Source organism: Microcaecilia unicolor, chromosome 6, assembly GCF_901765095.1.
Source record: "Microcaecilia unicolor chromosome 6, aMicUni1.1, whole genome shotgun sequence".
Classification (NCBI taxonomy): domain Eukaryota; kingdom Metazoa; phylum Chordata; class Amphibia; order Gymnophiona; family Siphonopidae; genus Microcaecilia; species Microcaecilia unicolor.
Genome location: NC_044036.1, coordinates 91998111 through 92020018, shown reverse-complemented (window position 1 = coordinate 92020018; position 21908 = coordinate 91998111). Strand labels below are relative to the sequence as shown.

The 21908-nt window shown below is 46.4% G+C and overlaps 1 protein-coding gene across 1 annotated transcript in view; it reads left to right on the top strand.

Annotated features, from left to right (window-relative positions):
- Window positions 1–21908, top strand: part of LAMC2 (laminin subunit gamma 2) — a 101482-nt gene that overhangs the window by 46518 nt on the left and 33056 nt on the right. Inside the window, exons 7-13 of the mRNA XM_030206661.1 lie at window positions 4510–4632; window positions 5792–5981; window positions 9109–9221; window positions 13076–13294; window positions 17127–17309; window positions 18389–18634; window positions 21323–21459. Coding sequence (XP_030062521.1) covers window positions 4510–4632; window positions 5792–5981; window positions 9109–9221; window positions 13076–13294; window positions 17127–17309; window positions 18389–18634; window positions 21323–21459 — 1211 coding nt within the window. The remainder of the gene's footprint in view (window positions 1–4509; window positions 4633–5791; window positions 5982–9108; window positions 9222–13075; window positions 13295–17126; window positions 17310–18388; window positions 18635–21322; window positions 21460–21908) is intronic.

Here is a 21908-nt window from a genome sequence, read left to right as displayed (position 1 = left end):
TGTCAGTTTGATCTGCAAGAGCTTTTTTTCTATATTGGAAATCAATAGACCCCTGACGCAGGCCTTTACGGCCGAAACACAATTCGTGTCGGGTTTGCTTTTATTGATTTGAAATAAAGACCTTGTTTAAGAAAACACCACTTGTGAGAGGACTCTTTTGGATCCACTGTCTGTGTGTTTTGGCATATAAACAGACATCATCTATATATATATAAACTCGCCCTCAACGTTCTATTGTCTGACGTCACTGAAGCCAAGGCTCGTAAGTTCGAAGCTCTGAAGCCAAGAAAATCACAGTCTTGGGGCCCCACCCTCGCGTCAAACGTTATGACGTTGAGGGTGGAGCAATTCACTCACATCAATGGCGGCCAGGGCGGCGCAATGGGCCACCCACTGATGACGAAGGTGCGTTGGGTGGGGGGGCCACAGTCACACATCGACGGCGGCCACGGCGGCGCAATGCCGTCACTAACAACGAAGGTGCGTTGGGTGGGGGGGGCCAGAGGAAAGCCTTGCTAGCGCCCATTTCATTGGCTCCAGAAATGGGCCTTTTTTTACTAGTTTAAAATATTATACTAGTCTAGGAGAAAAAAATAATGTGATTTTTTTCATTATAAATAATTTCTGTAAGCTGTTACAGCTCCAGTATACCCAGTGCAAAATAAGACAGCAGATACAAATTCTCAAATTGGACATATTCCAAACACTAAAATGAAAATAAAATTATTTTTTCTACCTTTGTTGTCTGGTGACCATGGTTTTCTATCCATATTGGTCCAAGTCTCCGATTCTTCTGCTCTCTGTTCTCTTAACTCCATTTCCAGGGCTTCCTTTCCATTTATTTCTTTACTTTCTTCCTTTCTTCTTCATTTCTTGCCCTACATCCATAAGAAAAGCTGAGTCCTCCTCCGTGGAAGTGACTGGAGGGGGTATAACGTGGATCCAGCTTTTGCCTATTTTCTCCATCCATGTGCATCTTCTACTTTTTTCTTTTCTACTACTACTACTTTCTCCCCTCCATCCATGTCCAACATTTCTCCTCTCTCCTCCCTCCCCTGTATCCATATAAAGCAATAATTCTCTCTCCCCTCTCCTCCAAGTCCAGCATTTATCCTCTCTCCTCGCCAACCCCTCCATCCATGTCCAGCAATTCTCCTCTATCTCCTGCTCTCCTTTCCATCCATTTCCAGCATTTCTCCTCTCTCCCCTGCCCTCCCCTCCGTGTGCATCTCCTTCCTGTCTTCCCTCCCCTCCATCCATGTCCAGCATTTCTCCTCTCTCCCCTGTCCTCCCATCCCATGTCCAGCAATTGTCCCCTGTCCTCCCCTGCCATCCATGTCCAGCGATTCTCCTCTCTCCCCTTCCCTCCCCTCTCATCCTTGTCCAACGATTCTCCTCTGTCCCTTGCCCTCTCCTTCCATCCATGTCCAGTGAATCTCTCTTCCCTGACCTCCCCTCCCATCCATGTCCAGTATGTCTCCTCTCTCCCCTGCCCTCCACGCCCATCCGTCCAGCGATTCTCCTCTCTCCCCTGCCCTCCCCTCCCATCCTTGTCCAGCGTTTCTCTCTTCCCTGCCCTCCCCTCCCATCCATTTCCAGCAAGTCTCTCTTCCCTGCCCTGACCTCCTATACATGTCCAGCAATTCTCTCTTCCCTGCCCTCCCCTCCCATCCATGTCCAGCGATTCTCCTCTCTCCCCTGCCCTCCCCTCCTGTCAATCTCCAGTGAATCTCTGTTCCCTGACCTCACCTCCCATCCATATCCAGTATGTCTCTTCTCTCCCCTGCCCTCCCCTCTCCTCCCCTCTCCTCCCATCCTTGTCCAGTGATTCTCCTCTCTCCCCTGTCCTCCACTCTCATCCTAGTCCAGCAATTCTCTCTTCCCTGCCCTCCTCTCCCATGCATGCCCAGCAATTCTCTCTCCCTGCCCTCCCCTCCCATCCATGTCCAGCGATTCTCCTCTCTCCCCTGCCCTCCCTTCTCGTCCATGTCCAGTGATTCTTCTTCCCCCAGCCCATCCTCCTTTTCCACTGTCTGCCAGCCAGTGAAGCAATAAAGAAAGGCTGCAAGCGTCGGAGCTTCCCTCTGCGAGTCCTGCCTACTTTTGTTTCAACTTCCTGTTTCCGCATAGGCGGGACTCACAGAGGGAAGCTCTGACGCTGTCAGTCTCTCTCAATCGCTGCACCATTCGCACTGCCAAGTCCGTAAAAAAAGTAAGAAGGGGAGTGAGCGGAAGGGTGCCGGACTCACCGGGGGAAAAAAGGTGCTGGTACGCTGTACTGGTGAGTACCGGCACAAAAAAAGCCCTGGTTCCGGAGGGGAAAAATAACTTGCAGCTTCCCAGAGTGAACTACCTGTTCTGACGGTGACTAAGAAGACTGCCTTGCTGGTGGAAGGGGGCGTTGCCTTAAAAGACTTACAAGAAGCTAGAAGGCTCACTGAAACAAACCTTTGAAATGGCTTCTTTGAGCCTTCAAGCGACAGTGTGCAGCTCATTTGTATCAAGAGCATGCCTGAAGTGGCAACGGTGGAACAGGAGTTGGCCTACATGGTGGATGCTATTTATAACATATTATGGGTTATGGCCTGCAGTATGTCTTTGGCTGTCATGGCACATCGGCAACTCTAGTTGCCACATTGGGCAGGGGATGCAGTGTCAAAGTCACATCTAGTTAAACTGCCCTTTCGGGACAAGTGGCTGTTTGGAGAAGATTTGAGTAACTTGGTGAAAGAACTGGGGGAAACTAAGCCAAAGCGGTTGCCAGAGTTTAAACCAAAACCCTTTAGTCGTCTGTCTTCAGGGGGCTCTCAATCTCAATTTTGAGACAGATGGTACTGGCCTGGTCGTCAGCAATATGGTCAGAAATCCTACTTTCAGGCATGCCAATCTTCCTTTCGTGCAAACAGGAAGTCCTCCACTCAGAGCACACAATGCCTCCAGATTTTTGCAAAGATGCAAGTCTGGTCCACTATTTGAACATCAGAGCTTCCTTCCCAATAACACAAAGGGAGGTGATGATAATGGAAGCCAGCAAGTCGGGTTGGGGAGTTCATTACAAGTTCCATCTGGCACAGCGCTTCTAAAAACAGGAGTCTCGGTGGTTGATAAATCACTTGGAGCTCAGGGCAGTATGGAATGCCTTACACAACTTTGCTCCCTTTCTGGCAGGGGTCCTGGTCTGAGTTTGCTCAGACAGTGCAATGGCGGGTGGCTTATATCAACAAACAAGGTGGAACATGCAGTCGTCTGATGGCAGTGAAGGCAACCTCCCTCAATTTGGGCAGAGATAAACCTTCTCTGCTTTTTGACAGCTCACATTGTGGGGTCCTTGAATGTGGAGGTGGACTTTCTCAGCAGGAAAATGGGAACTATCCAGCCAGGGATTTCAGCTGATAGTAGACCAATCTGTGGAACTTTCATCCTTTTGCAAGGAGGACAAAGGAGCTCAGTATTCTTCCATTAAGCTTCTTCATTTGCATAGAGTCTCTCAATAGACAGCTGGAAGTCATGAGTGAATTTCGCAGATCAGATCGACTGTTTGTGCATTTTTGAAAACAGAGACTTGGCCCCATGGCTTCAAAGCCCACAGTTGTTTGATGGCTGAAGGAAACTATCATGTCAGCTTATTTGCTTGCAGGGAAACAGGCTCCGCAGGCCTTGCAGGCTCATTCTACAAGGTGTACAGCGACATCCTCAAATGTGAACAGCATCTGTTCTGAACAGGGACGTAGCCAGACCTCAGTGGGAGGGGGGTCCAGAGCTCGAGGTGGGGAGGGGCACAGTTTAGCCCACTTTCCTCAGTTGTTGACCCCCCCGCCACTGCTGCTGCAACCGCCCCTGCCACTCCTTCCCCGCCGCTGTCAACCCTCCCCCGTCGCCGCTGCCAGGTACCTTTGCTGATGGGGGTCTTCAACCCCCGCCAGCCGAAGTCTTCTTTAGTGCCGGTTGACTCTGGCGCCTTCACTGATGATCAGTTTCTAACTCCGACGTACTGCGTGCATGTCCTATATGTAGCCCCATACAGGACGTGCATGCAGGACATCAGGAGTCAGAAACAGATCATCAGCGAAGGCGCCGGAGTTGACCGGCGCTGAAGAAGACTTTGGCTGGCGGGGGTTGGGGACCCCCACCGGCAAAGGTACCCGGCAGCGGTGACGGGGGAGGGTCAGTGCCGGCAGGAGTCCAAAGTGGCGGGGGGGGGGGGTTCGGTGGCTGGGGGGGGGTTCAAAAGTAGAGGGGGCAGGGCTTAATCTGTGGGGGCCCATGCCCCCGTGGCCCCACCTAGCTATGCCCCTGTTTCTGAAATAGCATTTATATGTCTGCCTCTCCAGACATTTAAATGCTGCCATTCCCATGTGGGGATGTTCCTAAAATAAGGGCCATAGTCTATATATGTATTTGGTGTTTTGGTGACAAACATTTAAGTGCTTTCTGAATATTGGGCTGAGTATGTTCTCTCATGGAGTAAGGATTGTTGGGTAAGTCAAATTCTTATTTGCCATTCCACAGATTCTGAAGGATGGAGAGCAGTCCAGAGATCAGGAGACCCTGTACAGCTGCACTGGTCACCTCACCACCATGATGTGTATGTGACTGCCAGACACGCCGACACTGTGTACTTCACCGCACCTGGTACAGGGAATTATACCTTTTTGTCGAGGTGCAGGCTGAACAGCTTCTGGGGAAGATTCTCTTAAACTGCATTTACCACACAACTCCTGTACTCTTTCGGGCACTATTTCTCCCTCTTATCTGCTGCTTCTTATGTCAGACTCTGTCACTTCAACATCTGCTCATCTCTGGCTCCCCCTTTGTCAGGAACCTTTTTCTCTTTCTCTTGCGCACTGTGCTCTTCTCTTACTCCCTCTTTATCACTGCACTTTCTGTGCTTTCTTTTACTCATTCTCTCTCATGCACTCTTTCCCTGTGGCACTCTAATTTCTTCACTCTCTGAGGGCTTCTGCTCTCTGAACCCTACATACCTATCCATCTTCTGCCACTGCAATTCCAGCTGCCCTGATCTAGAATATGTCTGTGGAGAAATTTGGTTAGGGGGCTAGGAGGAGAAAGGATTAACTATCAATGAGTTGATACTGCATGCTGGACAGAGCTGTTGGGATATGAGTTGTATGACTAGTGGATTGTGTATGAGTGTGTGTTCTATGGTTGCTTAGTTCATGATCTGAGTTGACTCTGAATTAGGGATAAAGGGGTGTGTGTGTGTGTCTGTGTATGGTTACTGGTTCGTGACTTGAGCTTGAGCTCTTGTTAGTGAATGTGATGTGTTTGTGTGTTTTATGGTTAGTGGTTCCTGTGTGTGTGTGTATGGTTACTGCTTCGTGACTTGAGCTTGAGCACTTGATAGTGAATGTGATGTGTTTGTGTGTTTTATGGTTAGTGGTTTGTGTGTGTATGGTTACTGGTTCATGACTTGAGCTCTTCATAGTGAATGTGATGTATTTGTGTGTTTTATGGTTGGTGGTTCACGGCCTGAGCCCGGGCTGTTACTAGCGAATATGATGTTTTTGTGTGTGTTATGGTTCACATGGCCAGAAGCTAGGTTCTTGTTAATAAATGTGGTGTTTGTGTCAATGTGCTCTCTCTGCTTAATGATTCATGTTGACATCACGGACCAGTTTCATTTGATGATAATGCTTAAAATTCTCACCCTTGAAAGCAAAAGTTTATGCAGGACTAAGAAACCTCTGATCTTTTAAGTATCTGTAACAGTTTAATCTTTGGTTTAATTCCTTCTCTTCTTTCATCTTTGGGGTTTCCTGTTTCTTTCCAGCTAAATTCCTGGGAGACCAGCGTCTCAGCTACGGCCAGGTGCTATCCTTTGATTACCGACTGGACCAGCGTGGGCGCCGTGCCTCAGCTCATGACGTAGTACTTGAAGGAGCTGGTTTGCAAGTCACTGCTCCCTTGACAACTGCTGGAGACATTCTCCCTTGTGGTCTCACCCGGAGCTACACATTCAGGTAAGCACAGAGAGGCTCATAGAATCAAGATACCTCGCAGCTCTTCAGAGCTGGTAATTTCAAGACAACAGCGTCATTACCCTAAAGGAAATATGTTTCAAACTAAGAAAATCTTCAGCGCTTGCAGGCCCTGGGGGAAGGAGGAGAGGGAATGATAGTCAATAAATAAATAGTGTGTAATGGTGACACCTACTGACCAGAATTAGGACCAAGATTGCAGGACTCTGAAAGGAGCCGTGTGTGACCTCTGTCCGAGGGCTGTCACGGTGAACAGTAATCTAAAGCAGAGATGAGGAGTGTGAACCATCCCCAAGAGTGAGATTTTTTTGTTTTACCTAAAGAGTGAGATTTTTCAGACAGTGCATACAGGTTATAAATCTAGTCGAATTTATGTGTAATATTGCTTTGTAAATGAGAAAAGGCAGCATAAAGTATTTGCTTTTCTTTGGTGCTTGTGAAAAGATACAGGGTGGAGGTGATATGGCTAAAAGATTTCAGAGCATGTGTACTTGTAGATACAGAGAAAATGGATGGGCCAAGGGAAGGCAATTTGCAGTAAGGTGTGTTCAAATCTCTTTCTACTGGTTGGGCCACTTGGCTTTTCTCTTCTTAGGATTGTTCTAATAAAAGCAGTAATCAGGATGGCACGGAGGAGGCTCTAATAAGTGAGAGAAAGAGAAGGGGCTCAAAGAGTGTTACATTGGGCAGATATAAAATAGGGAAGACTCCCCAGGCAGTTGTGACTGAAAGCTCATGGCAGCAGATTCCAGGCTTTGTTCTGATGAAGCTAGTAGTCTAAAGGAGCAGGAGGAAAGTGCTGGGTCAAACCAGAAGTAAAAAATGTTTAAACTACCACACGCTGAGCCACATAACAGTCAAATAAGAATTGAATTTATTACTTGACTTTCCAAATCCAAGCTCAGGGTGAGTCATACATTGATATATAAGTTATTTCCCTGCCCAAGTGGGCTCACTGTCTGAGGCGATGGAGCATAAAGCAATTTCCCAAGGTCATAAAAAGTGGGATTTGAACACTGATTCACAACCTTCTTTCTAACCACTAATCTACTCCCCCAGCATTGTAATAAAGTCCCTCAAGGCCATTTGAACCTGGTTTCCTCTCTATATGTCTGTGAGGAGGCCCACTGTCATCCTGAAAGGTGGTTGCTATTCGGTTTCTAACAACTTGGAAATAGTTTTCTAACCCCTGTTTAATGTGGAAAGTCACCACAGATTATTGATTCACTAACCCCTGTTGAGTTAGGGCAGGTTATCTTTCAAACTTAATACAAACATTACTACAGACTTTTTTTTTGCTGATTCACCAAATAAATGGCCACTAATTGTGCCCTCCCCCACCCCTTCTTCTCCAGGCCAAAGTGACAGGACCATTTCATAAAGGAAAAATTCCCACTAGTAGTCTGCATACTCAGGGCCTCTGTCCTCCTGAGTCCCAAATAACACAGCTCCCAATCCTCTAACTCCGATCACTATCCAAGATTCCCACCCATTCCCAGTCACAGTCCTGGACCCCTCACCCTTATATGGACACACGTCCAACTCTGTATACCCGCCAGAAACCTCCTTTCTCAGCCATGCCCTCTATATCTTTGTCAGCATAAAGAGAGGTCCTTAACACTTTTTGGGTTGGCACCAGTTCTAAAATTAGTTCTTTTAGAAGTAAGATAGTATTGGAAGTAGATAAAAACCTCCCCTGCTGGCAGGGTTTGGAGAGGTTGCAAAAGGCCTGGGTGTTGAGGGAGGCTCCAGGTAGTGGGGTTGGTGGGATGTCATGGATTCTGATCAGACTCAAATGGGGGAGTCTGGAACTGTGATTGGGATTGATGAAGTGGGGGAATGGTCAAGTGGTTAAACGCTAACATTTACACAATTGTTACATGTGTAAATCTTTAGCATATTGGCTTTTATGAATGTGTAAATGCCAGATTCTGCCTACCCGCAATAGAATGTAGACTGTACAGTAGATTGTCGCTTATCCGACATTCTGGACTATCCGACATACCTAGGTGACTTCACAGTGTCATTAATGAGATACGTGCAGGTTTCTCTCTCTTTCTTGGCATCGCGTTTAGTTAAAAGGAAGCAGTGCTAGGTAAGGTTTTTGGACATATTAACCTTGTAAACTTTTATTGCTGCTTCCTCTTTTGAAATATGCATTCCAATATGCCTCTCTTATCCCTCATCCACTTTTTCTGTTTTATCTGACTTTTTAACTATCCAACAAACTAGGGAGAGAAAGAGAGGCTCAGATTCAATATTTAAGGGCTGATGAATACAACATTACCACACAATGCTCAAATGGTTTCAGTGCAGGTATTAAGTCGCATGGAAACCATTACTGTAGACCACATAAAAATGCAGGGTAATGCAGTTATTAGGTATTCTGCGGCCATCATGAAAAATAAAAGATTTTCACGCACATTGAGCAAAAGAAACGTTTTACCAGGTCTGGGGCAGTATAGAATGGTTGGTTGAGAGGAGCAGGTGTCTAGCGGCACCCCCTCTTCTCCCTCCAACCTAACTACCCTGCCCTGGATTGTTTCCTAACCCAGCTTCCCTCCCAGGGAGGGGGGATTGGGGGAAGGAGAGGATTACTAGACTACCAGGGAATATGTATGGGAGGGAGGCGCAGGACTAGGGGACCACTGAGTCATCTTTTTTTTTTTTTTTTTAATATTAGGAGGGGGATCAATGAAATGGATGCCACTAGACATGGGAAGGGAGGGTGAAGAGGTTTTTGGTTGGGGGTAAGGGGCTGATGCATGCTTTCTTATTTTTTTTTTTTTCTTTTTAATGTCAACCCTTCCTGTCAGTATCTGATCCAATCACCCTTCAGGCATTAACACGAGAGTTGACATTTAGTGATAAGACGCAGACTGCCACCGCAATTTTAACAAGGTAGTAATTTGCACGCTCATTGAATGTAGCATACTGCATTTTATAATCTTTCTGCAAAGGTCCTTTAGTGAGCCAGTGTGTCAGGGTCTCCATATTAAAGAGGCAGGTTGCAATTAGATCCTTAGAGCAGAGGATGGGAAGATTGGAGGGAAGGTTAAGCCCCAGCCTGTTCTGATGAATGCCTCTTTGTGTTTTTCTCCCTTTGCAGGTTAAATGAGCAATCAAGCAGTAAATGGAGCCCACAACTGAGCTCCTTTGAGTTCCACCGTTTACTCCGAAACCTGACCACACTCCACATCCGAGGCACCTACGGACAATTCGGTAAGTGAGACCTCACCCCTTAACCCAAGAACACCAGGGCCTCTTAGCCTGGCCCAATGATCCCTGTTTCTGGTTCTTTTGAGGGCAGCAACTTGCTGCAGTGATAGTCATCCTGCTTTGGTTTATTTATTTAACCTAATCAATTCTAACTCAAAACAAAGTAAACATATCACAAACTACACAATAAAAATACAATCAAAATCAAAACATAATTAAAACCCAAAGAAAACGAAACTCATTCCCTGAGGAGCGTTGGCTGAGCTTTGGGAATAAGGGTCTTGCTAAATTTCAGACCCACAATCCTTTGAGACATTGAGATTGCAAGATTATACTGTGTGAGCCCTCTAGGGACAGAGGAAGTACTTGCATATAATGTGTACAGCGCTGTGTATGTCTAGTAGCTCTATAGAAATGATCAGTAGTAGTAAGTAGGCTGAGTACATGACATGATCAAGTACTTTGGACACAGAGCGTTTGAAATCCGGGCAACTATAAAAAAAAGTCTGCTGCATTTAAAAAATGCTTTATGGAGACAATTTTGAAAGCCCAAGAGCAGCCTGCAAGCATGTTTTCAAAGGGAAACCCCTGTAGAGCTTACTGTTGAAAATGTTGGGGCTGGTTACACTGCAGATATGTAGGGTTACCATTCGTCCGGATTTCCCCGGACATGTCCTCTTTTTGAGGGCATGTCCTGGGCGTCCGGCGGATTTTGCCTGCACGCATGTTTCTCCGGATTTCTGGACAAACGTGGGCACGGGCGGGCATGCATGCATGCGGGTGGGCTAGGGTTACCATTCGTCTGGATTTCCCCGGATATGTCCTCTTTTTGAGGGCATGTCCGGGGCGTCTGGCGGATTTTGCCTGCATGCACGTTTGTCCGGATTTCTGGACAAACGTAGGCGAGGACAGGCATGCATGCATGCGGGCGGGCGATCGGCGCCGTGGGTCTGGTCTCATCTCCTCTCCCCTTCCCTACCATGTTCCCTGGTGGTCTAGTGACGTCTTCGGGGCAGGAAAGAGCCCCCTCTTTCCTGCCCGGAGCGCTGCCTCCCTTGTCCATCATCCTTCTCAGTCGGCTGGGGATTCAAAATGGCCGCCGAGAGTTGAAGTCTTGCGAGGCCGCTTCAACTCTCGGCGGCCATTTTGAATCCCTAGTTGAAACCGAGGAGGATGCAGGCAAGGGCAGGCAGCGCTCCGGGCAGGAAAGAGGGGGCTCTTTCCTGCCCCGAAGACGTCACTAGACCACCAGGGCTAGATAATATGTGACGGGGGGGGGGTGTGTGGGAGGGTGTGTGATGGGTGCGGGGGAGGGGACGATGTGATGGGGGAGGGGAATAGGGGGCGGAACGAGGATTCAAAAGGGGCGTGGCAGTGGGGGCGGGGTATGGGTGTGATGGGGGCGGGGCAGGGGGTGTAATATGTGTCCTCTTTTTCAGAGGACACAAAATGGTAACCCTACAGATATGTTAATACCTGTGAACTTTGTCCCTACTTTGTAGCAGGCACAAAGACAGTAGCTAAAACCATGTGCAGGAATTTCAAACCAAAACTATCATATGATTGTTGTCCGGCTTTGCCCTCCATGTATCTGCATCTCTGTAGTGTTATACAGCATGGTACTTGTGGAGGGTGGAGGCAATCTTCAGCCCCTCCCCCCCCCCCCACATTTTTCCCAAGTAAAACTAAAACATGATCTCTGTCAGGAGAGTGACTGGAACTGAGGAGAGGAGCAAAGAGTTGATTCAGCTTGACCTGGGATCCATTATGGTACTATTGGAACTTGATCAACTGGGTGACCGATCACACTGAAACATCCAGAACTGGCATGCAATATGCAGTGATCAGAATTAGGTATAGCACCTGTTAAATGGGAACAACTGGAGGGAAGGAAACTTTAAATCCCCAAAGAAGAGCAAAGATCTGCCTAAAAGATCAAATCGTAGAGTGTAGAGTCAAGCAGTGGAAAAGGATTTGGGGAAAAGTATATTCAGAGAAAATGTTAGTATTTAAAATGAACTGAAAAAGCAAATACTGAGGAAAAAACAGAGCATATGACAGAACCAGCTTGTGAGCAAAACTCATGCTTCTTAGGAAACAATTATCCAATTGCTATTTAGCACCTAAAATACTTGAGTGACCAGAGGCCTAAGGAGGATTTTGATATGAACTTTCCTGTTGTTGAAATAACTGCTGCTTGCCTGTTGGCCAAACCCTTCTCCAAAGAGAAATGATTTGGAATAGAACAAGTCTGAAATTGCTTGGCAGCTTAAACAAACACATTTTATACATTTTATAACCCCACGACCTCCATATGCAGGGCTGGCCCTGCCAGTAGGCAACTAAGCATCTACCTAGGGTAGCAAAAATTGTGGTGGGGTAGGTGGGGGCTGTGGAGCTTGCTGCTTCAGCGTGGCAGTGGGCCCGTGCTCAAGTAGTGCTTGGTCCTACCCCCCACCTGATAGATATTCTGTATCAAAGGGGGCTGGACTGGAAACTCTTGAGTTCAGCATGTACTGAAAGTCCTGGAGCCACTACAGCTTTGGGTCAGAGAAGGTAGTAAGTGGCAGCAGGAGGAAGCTGCTGTTCCTGGTGGAGGGATGGAGATAGGGAGATGATTTGATGGACACCTGGAGGGTATGAGATGATGGACACTTGGAGGGTAAGGAGAGGAAGATGAGATACTAATCAATAATAGGGAGGGGGGTGTTAGAGTTTTGAGCTGCCCCCCAAGGGGGAGGTGTGGCACATGCCTGAGGCATCTGATACCATTGGGCTGGCACTGTGCATAAGACACTTGCAGCAGGTCCAAGGAACCATGGAGGGGGGACAAGGTTGAGGTATCTGTCTGTCAGAGGGAGGTGAGAAGTATATGTGTGTGAGGGGTAAGTGAGATGTGAGAGAAGAGGAGTGGGTGTGTATGGGGAGTGCACTGTATGTGGAGTGAGTTGTTATATGAGGGACGTGAAGTGTGTGTGGACCAGTGTGTATGTACATGGAATAATGTGGGTGTGTGGGGAATGAGTTTTCTATGCAGGTCAAAGGGTTGGTCACCTTAAGGGTCAAGCCAGTGAGTCATAGGCTCAAGCCACTGAAGGCTCAAGGGTGCTGCCACTATGTAAAGGATTAGCGGGGGGTGGGGACTGGGGATTATGAGTGGAAGAGGCTGATAATTAAGGGACTCTAGCTGGAAGAGGGATGAGGCTGAGGAAGGGCAGATTGGAAGGGAGCTGTTGAGAGCTGGAACTGGAAAAGGACTGATACTGAGGCTGGGCTGGAAGGAGGCTGATTAGGGAAGCTCTGGCTCAAAGGGGGTCAATGCTGGAGTTGGAAGGAAGCTAAGATTGGAAGGGGTTGGTGCTGGGGGGTTGAGAGTGGAAGGGAGTTAATGCAGGAAGGGGGTGGTGCTGGGGAGGGGGTATGGGAGTAGGAATGGGGGGAGGTGAGAGCTCATGCTGCTGTTGATACTGCAAGAATTGCCCAGAGATGAAGGGCGTAAAAGCAAAGGTAGCTTAGGGCACCACAACCCCTTGATCTGGCTCTGGCCACCAGTTCTAAAATTAGTTATTTTAAAAGTAAGATAGGACTGGAAGTAGATAAAAACCTCTCCTGCTGGTAGGGTTTGGAGAGGTTGCAAAAGGCCTGGGTGTTGTGGGAGTGTCCAGGTGTAAGCGGTAACTCTGCTCTGTGAATGGGGTTGGTGGGATGTCCTGGATTCTGATCAGGCCCAAATGGGGGAGTCTGGCTCATTCATGCTACACTTTGTGTTGACTCTGACACTTCAGTTAATGTAAAAACTAACACATGCTTTTGAATTGATTCCAACCCTCCTCGTCTTCTCTTGTTTGATCTTCCAGGTAGAGGGTATCTAGATAATGTCACACTGGTATCTGCTCAACCCCTTTCTGGACCTCCAGCACCATGGGTGGAACAGTGTGTCTGCCCTCCCGGATACCATGGGCAGTTCTGTGAGAGATGTGGACCTGGCTACAAGAGGACGACTCCCAGCCTGGGACCATTTAGCGCATGTGTGCCATGCAGCTGTCAAGGTGGTGGAGTCTGTGACCCTGACACTGGTACGTAAATCTCTGAAGTCTTAGAGATACAGGCCTAAGGGATGCTATATGAAATATTGACAAGAACAGAGGATGCTGGGTTATATGAGACAGTGGGTTATATGGGACAGGGACAAGATGAGGGGGCACTGTGTTTATAAGATAGAGAAACAGGATGGGGGGGGGGGGGGTTGTTGCATTCTGAGTTCTTGGACTAGGTGCCAGTATGGTACTGTAAGATTCTGAGGGTCCGTTTGCTGGGTTTTATGTTAATTCACACAGAGTCTGGCAATGGAGCAAGAGAGAGAGAGAGCATGCAGGGTGTGGAAGAGAGAGAAAGTGCCAGGAAAGGGGGCGGTGTAGAAAAGAAAGAAAGGAAAAAGAATGCCTGGAGGAGGGAGAAATGGGGAGGAGAGAAGGTGAGCCAAGAGAAGTTGGTGAGAAAGAATGAGTGCCAGGAAGGATGGAGGGGAAACAATGTGCCAGGAGGACAGAGAAAAAGAGAGAGAGAGAGAGAGAGAGAGAGAGAGAGAGAGAGAGAGAGAGAGAGAGAGAGAGAGAGTGGGGGATAGGATGAGGAAGAAGAGTGTGTATTGGGGAGGGGAAAAGTAAAGGATGGGAGAGAAGAGAGAGGTTTGGAGAGACAGAGATTAGATAGAGGGAAGAGATGGGGGAAAAAGCAAGCGGGGAGGGAGGGTGAGGAAGGGAAAAGGAGAGAGGGGCAGAGGAAGAAGAGCTGAGAATGGCAGGGAGGAGAAGCATGGGAAGGGGAAGAAGAGAATGAAGAGGGAGAGATTGGTGGGGAGAGAAGCAAGGATGGAGGGGTAGAGAAAGAAATGAGAGAATAAGGTGAAGGATCAGGAAATTATAGAGAAGTAGGAAGAGAGAATAGTATGTGGGGAGTCAAGGAGTTAGGGATGTATGTAAGAGCAGGAGGGAGAAAGAAGAATGGAAGAGTATATTGTAGTTAGCATGAGGAGAAACACAAGGAAAAAGTGAAAACAAGAGAAATGAAACTTATAAACAAAAGAAAGATGACAACAGGATGGAAAATCTAGAGGAAACGTCAAGAGAATAAAATGGGTATAACAGAAGGAAAACCTTTAGAAATCAGAGGAAATGTGGAAAAAGTTGAATCAATCAGGAAAGGCTAGAAAGATTAAAGTAAATCTAAATAAAATAATAAAAAGAAACAAATAAATAACTAAGGCTTGAAAATATTTTATTGTATCATCTTGTTGCAGTTACAGCTGAACAGATGGAATGTTTGAAGCTGGTGATGACAGGCCTAGGAAGGGGGGCTGGGGGCTGAGAGAAAGGTAGAGAGACAGAATGGAAAAGAGCATGCATGTTGGGAGAGAGCTCATCAGTGCCCATACGAGGGGATGGAGAGAAAGTTCAGTCCTTTTCCCCTCCCCCCTTCACCACAAATCTAAGCTCCCCTACCCCTTGCCCCCCCCCACAAACAAAGCCTTTTGAGAAAGCCTAAAATAGTGATTGATCATACACAGTGTCTGTTTCCTTTCATTTTATGTCAGCATAATTACTACTCCAGTTTTGTTCATTCACTTTATTCCTGTACATCTGTTTCCTGGAGCAGTTATTCTGTTCATTTTGCAAAACAATAGTAACTGTTTCAGAATGTTCTAAAAAAACCGATTAAACCACTCTTGCTAGAGGAGCAAAGGAACAGCTTAGCAGTTAAACAGGTTGCAAGTTTCCCAAGGACTCCTTGTGATCTTGGGCAAAATCACTTCATCCTCCATTGCCTTGAGTGCAACTAGATGTGAGTCCATTTTGGGTAGTAAAAGAACTCATGTAACTGACTGTGAAACTCGCCTTGAACTCAGATTTGGGAAAGGCAAATAATCTAAAATCCAAATCCAACAGGCCGAAAGCCTTACATGCTAGTATATCACATTGGGTTTCTGTTGTATTTCAATTTTCTAGTCTCTATGGAATTGTTGAGGATAGCAGAACACTTTTGACAGAGGCAGGTGGGACCTTATAGACTAACCAGTTTATTGAGGCATAAGCTTTGGAGGACCAGAGCCAAGATCGTCAGATGCATCTGATGAAGTGGACTCTGGTCCTTGAAAGCCCATGCCTCAATAGATTTGTTAGTTATAACAGCAGTTCTTAACCAGTGGTACTGGAAGAGGTCAAACAGGGTGCAGAGAAGGGTCTTGAAATCTGAGGCAATTTATTGAAACTGTCTAAACAGAGTGAAGACAGTTATTACTAGTATAATTGTGTACAGCTAGCACTGTTAGCAGCTAACATTTAGGAGCCCTTTTACTGAGGTGTGGTAGGCCTAACGCGGGCCCTTAGCACATAAAAGAGCACTACTGTGGGACGCGATGAGGCGTGGTAGTTTGGTTATCAGTGTGCACTACTCCTGTGGTAAAAAAAATGTAATTTTTTGCTGCAGGATGCATGTCTGGGGATGGAGAGTAGGCATGCCTGTGCTAATTGGTGTGCGGGCACATTACCATGTGCTACCTGATTACCACAGGAGTAGCACAAGAGCCCTTACTGCTTCTTAAATAGGTGATGGTAAGGGCTAGTAATGGCCACATGCTAATGGGGAAATTAACCCATGGCCATTAAAAAAAACAAAACAAAACACCCCCCCCCTGACTGCAGCCATTTTTCAGCTTCACTAGAAAGTGGCTGTAGTGCGTGCTGCCCACTTTCTAGCACAGCTTGGTAAAAGGATTTCTTATGGGCTCATTTTAGAAAGAGAAGGACACCCATCTTTCGACATAAATTGGAAGATGGGCGCCCTTATCCCAGGGTCATCCAAATCGGTATAATCGAAAGCTGATTTTGGACGTCCCCAACTGCACTCGGTCACAGGAACGGCCAAAGTTCAAGGGGGCGTATTGGAAATGTAGCGAAGGTGGGACTCGGGCGTGCCTAACAATAGGACGTCCTCAACCCATAACCGAAAGAAACAAGGACATCCCTGACGAACACTTGGACGACTTTACCTGGTCGTGTTTTTCTTAAGACCAAGGCACAAAAAGATGCCCAAAATGACCAGATGACCACCGGAGAGAATCGGGGATGACCTCCCCTTACTCCCCCAGTGGTCACCACCCTCAAAAAACATCTTTAAAAATATTGATTGCCAGCCTCAGATGTCATACTCAGGTCCATCACAGCAGCTCCTGCTGGTTAAATCTTTTGAGTGGGGCTATTCGCTGATATTCATTGCCATTTAACCGGTTATTGCCACTGAATATCACCACTAACTGCTAAAGCAATAACCAGCAATTTTGTAGGCGGTCTGGTGGCGGAGTTGGCACTTATGCAGTTAAGTGTTGATGTTCACTACTTGATCGCATAAAATTTAGTTCTACCCTTATCCCGTTTCACTTAGACAGTTAAGTGCTGAAAATTGCACTTAACCAGATAAGGGATAGCCAGTTGCACAAACCTGGATATTCAGTGCTGGTGCCTGAACATGGCCTGGCATTGAATATGTGGGCAGAACGCAAGTGGTGGGCCAAAAAACACTGACCACTGGCTGAATACCTAACTACCTCTTTCTTTCACAATTTATAGATTGCACTAGCAATAATTCTAGACAGAGTACAGAAAGTACATTCATAATCCAAATCTAAAAACAGCAATAACATCAAAAACAGAATCATAAAATTTGCAGGGAGTCAACAGTAAAAGGTCTAAACAGTCCCTTTGTTACTCCAGACTAAGACAGTTACCCCTCTTAAAATTTTTGTCAGGGCGCTTTGTTTTTGGCATAAAGAAAAGGCAGTGTTAAAGTACAAGGGACAAAAGGTGGTGATTTAGTTTGATGTTTAAGACTACCATCATCTCCTTTTCTTAGGTGACTGTTATTCCGGAGACCAGAATCTAGATGCGGACTGTGCTGACTGCTCTATTGGATTCTACAATGATCCCCAGGATCCACGGATCTGCCGGCGCTGCCCCTGCCAAGATGGCTTTGGCTGCTCAGTAAACCCCACCACGCAGGATGTTGTTTGCAATAGCTGTCCTCTTGGAGTCACTGGTAAGGGGCCACAGAGGGTAGCAGGGATTTCATCATTAGTGGAGGGAGTATTGCTTCATAATTCAAATGAAGGATTGCACCCCATAATCCTAGGGATCATGGGGCTCTTCCATGTTAATGGAATTCATCTAATTTGCTAAATTTTGGAGGATGGGCAAAATATTGCCAGAATTATTATGGGATATGGTAACATATAACCCTAGTTGGCCCATCAGCTATGCCACTTCTAACACTACTCAGTCTCCACCCATTGTTCAAGTTTCCCCGCAAAGGAGAAACAAAAGAGAAAACAAGATCTTCCATAGGAAACCAGTAAACAAGCAAAACAAAAGTGGAAGTCACAAGACAGCCAGACTAAATAAAAAGTCTAAAAGCTGATTACAATGTCCATCATTATTTACATATCTCCTTAAATCCTCAAATCTGCAAAAAAACAAGACCCAACATGGGCCATGTTTCAGCATGTAGGCCTTCATCAGGGGTCCAATGAATGCAGCAGATAAAAATTAAAGAGAGGTTACAACCAGCAAAGGTAGACTTATGACCTAATTCTTGCAGCTATGCAGCACTCTTAGATAAGCAAATTTAGCAACACACACCACTAAGAGGATTATCAGGTTTTCTCACACCACTACCCTCTGTAGTGCTCCAAGTATGCAGGGTTTGTGGAAGAAATTTCCCAGAAGGCACCTTGGGCACTCTGAAGCTGTAACCTCTACAAGTAATGGCTGATCTGACACACGTGAATGTGTCACAGTCCCAGAACTTCTACTCCTGCCTGTAGGTAAGGAAAGTTATCCCAACATGGTTTTAGACTTCTCCCCGTTTATTCTCTTTTTGTCGTTGTCATTCACAACACTCTAGACCTTCCCTTCCACCACTTGCTGTCATACTTTGTTCCCCAGCCATTGATACACCTCTAGGATTAATTCCAGAGCTCATGCAGCTTTTTTTCTGTACTAATCCATTTTAATGTGGCAAATGAGAGGAAGGGGGTCTACTGGAGCCCAGCCTACTACATTTTCTCCTTTGATTCTTGCTGATACCTGGAAGGTCTCTTGCTGTTCTTTCCCCTTCAGGTGTTCGTTGTAATCTCTGCGCAGATGGGTATTTTGGGGATCCTCTTGGAGAAAATGGCCCTATCAGACCCTGTCAACCCTGTTCATGTAATAACAACATTGATCCCAGGGCATCTGGGAACTGTGACCGGACGACAGGCGAGTGTTTAAAATGCATCTACAACACAGGTGGCTTTTATTGTGACCGCTGCAAAACTGGCTTCATTGGGAATCCGTTGGCTTCCGAACCTGCAGATAAATGCCGAGGTATGTGATCAGTGGTGTGCTCGTTAATGTTCAACAACAGACTCTTTCTTAAAAAAAAAAAAAAGATTCTTGCACACTCAGAGCGTCACTTTCCTTCCCTTACCATGCTCAGCAGGAAGGAAACCCCTCCCATGGCACATTCACCCTTTTTCTCTGCTCCCAACCCCTCCACCCCATGGCACACTCACCCTTTTTTCTACCCCTGACTCCTCCATAGCACACTCACCCTTTTACTCTACCCCTAACCCCCCCCCCCCCGGCACACTGTCCCTGTCCCTCTCCTTTTTCCCACATTATGTGCAGCACCTCCCACCCTAGTGCCAATATTTCTCCCTCTCTCTTCCCACCCCAGTGATTCTCTCCCCTTTTCAATCCAGCATCTTTCCCCCTCATCTTCTCCCTCAATCCAGTTTCTCTATCCCCCATCCCCACTCCTGTGCAGCACCACTTCCTATCTGTCCTTTCCCAGCCCAGCAAAGGAGCTCGTCTCACTCCCCAGGTCCAGCAAATCACTCTCTGTCCCCCTCGCCCACCCGCCTGCAGGTACCAGCATTTCTCCTCCCCATGGTCTTTCTCCGTCCTTGATTGCATGCCAGTAGCTGCACTGCAGTAAGTAAAGCAGGGCTGCCTTGGCCTTCTCTGGGATGCATCCCGCCCTCCTTTGATGTAACTTTCTGTTTCCACAAGGGTGGGATGTGTCCCAGAGAAGGCCGAGGCAGCCCTGTTTTACTCGCTGCAGTGCAGCTACTGGCAGGCGAAGGACGGAGAAGGACTGTATCACCGCAGGGAGAAGGAGAGATGCTACGAACGGGTGGGGAGAGAGAATATGGTTTGTTGGACCTGGGGAGTGAGACCTGCTCCTCTGCTGGGCCAGAGAAGGACAGACAAGAAGAAGAGAGATGCTGGCATCTGGAGCAGCTCTGACACAGCCCGAGAGTTGTCTGCGTGCAGGGGTTGTCTGGAGAGTTCAACAACTGGCTCACAAAATTCATGAAAACTTTGCAACTGGCTCTTACGAGCTAGTCCGAGCCGGCTCCATCACACCACTGTTCGTGATATAGTCTTAGACAGAATGGGGGTAATTCCATAACTATACACATACAATTATGCACCCAAAGGACATCTGATAAAGGAAAGTAGCCATCCTACCTTCCAGTACCACCCTGTTGTCATAGGCGCCCCCCCGTATAAGAGGCTTGGGGAGGCTAACAGGCTTATTTTCGAAAGAGAAGGGCGCCCATCTTTTGACACAAATCGCAAGATGGGCATCCTTCTCCCAGGGTCGCCCAAATCAGCACAATCTTGAGGTAAACATTCTAGTTCAGTATTTTGCCTTCATATCTGTTGTGTCATGTGTTTTTCATGTGTGATGAAGGTGCAGTATTCTGCTAGTGTGTAGTATTTGCAGTCCTTTTTGGTTTTTTTTTTTCACTAGGTTGTGTACTGGTGTTTTAGAGCCTAGTGTAATTACAGTATTACAGTGCTGTCTTTCCACGCATAAGGTTGTAGCTCGTCCTGTCCTTGGAATTAGTGCTGTTATGTGTTTTTGCACAAGTTTGTGTATAGTGTTTTGCAGTGGAGAGATTGTGTGTTGGCCTTACTGAGGTGGCACCAAAACATCAGAAAGGGTGTAGAGCCTAAATCATGACACACTACCTCTTGAAGGATGTACATATGGTTGTTAATAAAAGGAGCTAATTTTGAACACTATCCACCCTAAAAGGGTGTTTTGTGGCTCTACATGAGAATTGTGATATTATGATCCCTTGTTTCATATTGTTGACGGTCTACATTTTCCGTATGGGTGATATATTGGTGTATTAGGGTCTGCCCAGTGTAATATTTATTTATTTATTTGTTACATTTGTATCCCACATTTTCCCACCTATTTGCAGGCTCAATGTGACTTACATAATACCGTAAAGGCATTCGCCACTCTGGTAAGGAACAAATACAAATAGATGTTAGGGTCAATAGGGTAGATAAGGTTCTGGCACATTATGAGTTGGGGAAAGGAAGGGGTATATAATTTATGGTACAGTAAGGTTCTGAGTGTGTATTTGCACAAATTTGCACAAATTTTTGCAGTTGAGTGATTGTGGTTAGTATATGCTTTGAGCAACCACTTTATTCTTTGACATATGATACATATCTAATATCTAAATTTAATAAAAGGTATTAATTGTGACTATTTTATTTTTACTTATTTTTTTTCTGTGTTGTCAGACAATTATGGATGTAAGCTTCATCCCTGGCCCCACCCCTAACCCCACCCCCTTTAGCCTCCCCAAACAGTTGGGCCACTGACCGCCTATGCCTGTTGTTTGAATAATTACTGATTGCCTGTCAACCAAATCCTTCTCTAAAGAAGAAATTTCCAGGATGCTTTTGAATGACATTCAGCCTTGCTACTATATGCCTAATATGTCAACAATATTGGAATAAATTTCCAGTATTTTCATTATTTAGTTCTGCTTCAGATGTCACTCACATGGGATACTACAGGTGTACAGAACTGAGGAGAGGGTCCCTCTGCTTGAACATGCCCTGGTGCTTTCTTTTCTTCACTCTGGCTCTACCTGGAGCTTCCTGTCCCATGGTGGGGTCTGAATCCACATTCCTTCAGGAATCTTCATGATGCTGGTATTTTAAGAGACATTTTCTCAGTGTGTTTTTCTCTTCTTTCAGCTTGTAACTGTCACGCCGTAGGTGCTGAGTCCCAGGTGTGTGGGCCCGATGGGAGCTGCCGCTGTAAACCAGGGTATGAGGGGCTCCACTGTGAATACCCACTTTGCCCTGCCTGTTACGGAGAAGTGAGGAATCAGGTAAATACTGCCTATAAGAGGAAGACAGTTCAATTCCTCAAAGCATTCAGTACCCCAAAATTAGCAGCTAAGCTAAAGCTCCAGGAATATAAGAATGTAAGAAAAGCCATGCTGAGTTAGGCCAAAGTCCATTGAGCCCAGCATCCTGTCTTTAACAGTGGACAGTCCAGATCACAAGTACTTGGTAGGTCCCAAAAAGCAGATCTGTTTTCTCTCAGCTCATTTCAAGAGTTAATGGCTCTCCCATGTCAATGTAGCGAATAATTATTTTATGGAATTTTCCTCTAGGAACATGTCCAAACCTCTTTTTGGGGCTGGATTCTTTCAAGGGAAAGAGAAACAGGGGAAATTAGGCCTAAATGTCAGAGCCTGTTTACCTTAAAATTTGAAAAAGGATATATGACTAAAAGGAAATTAAACTAGTACATGGATTGTGTGCAAGGGACAGT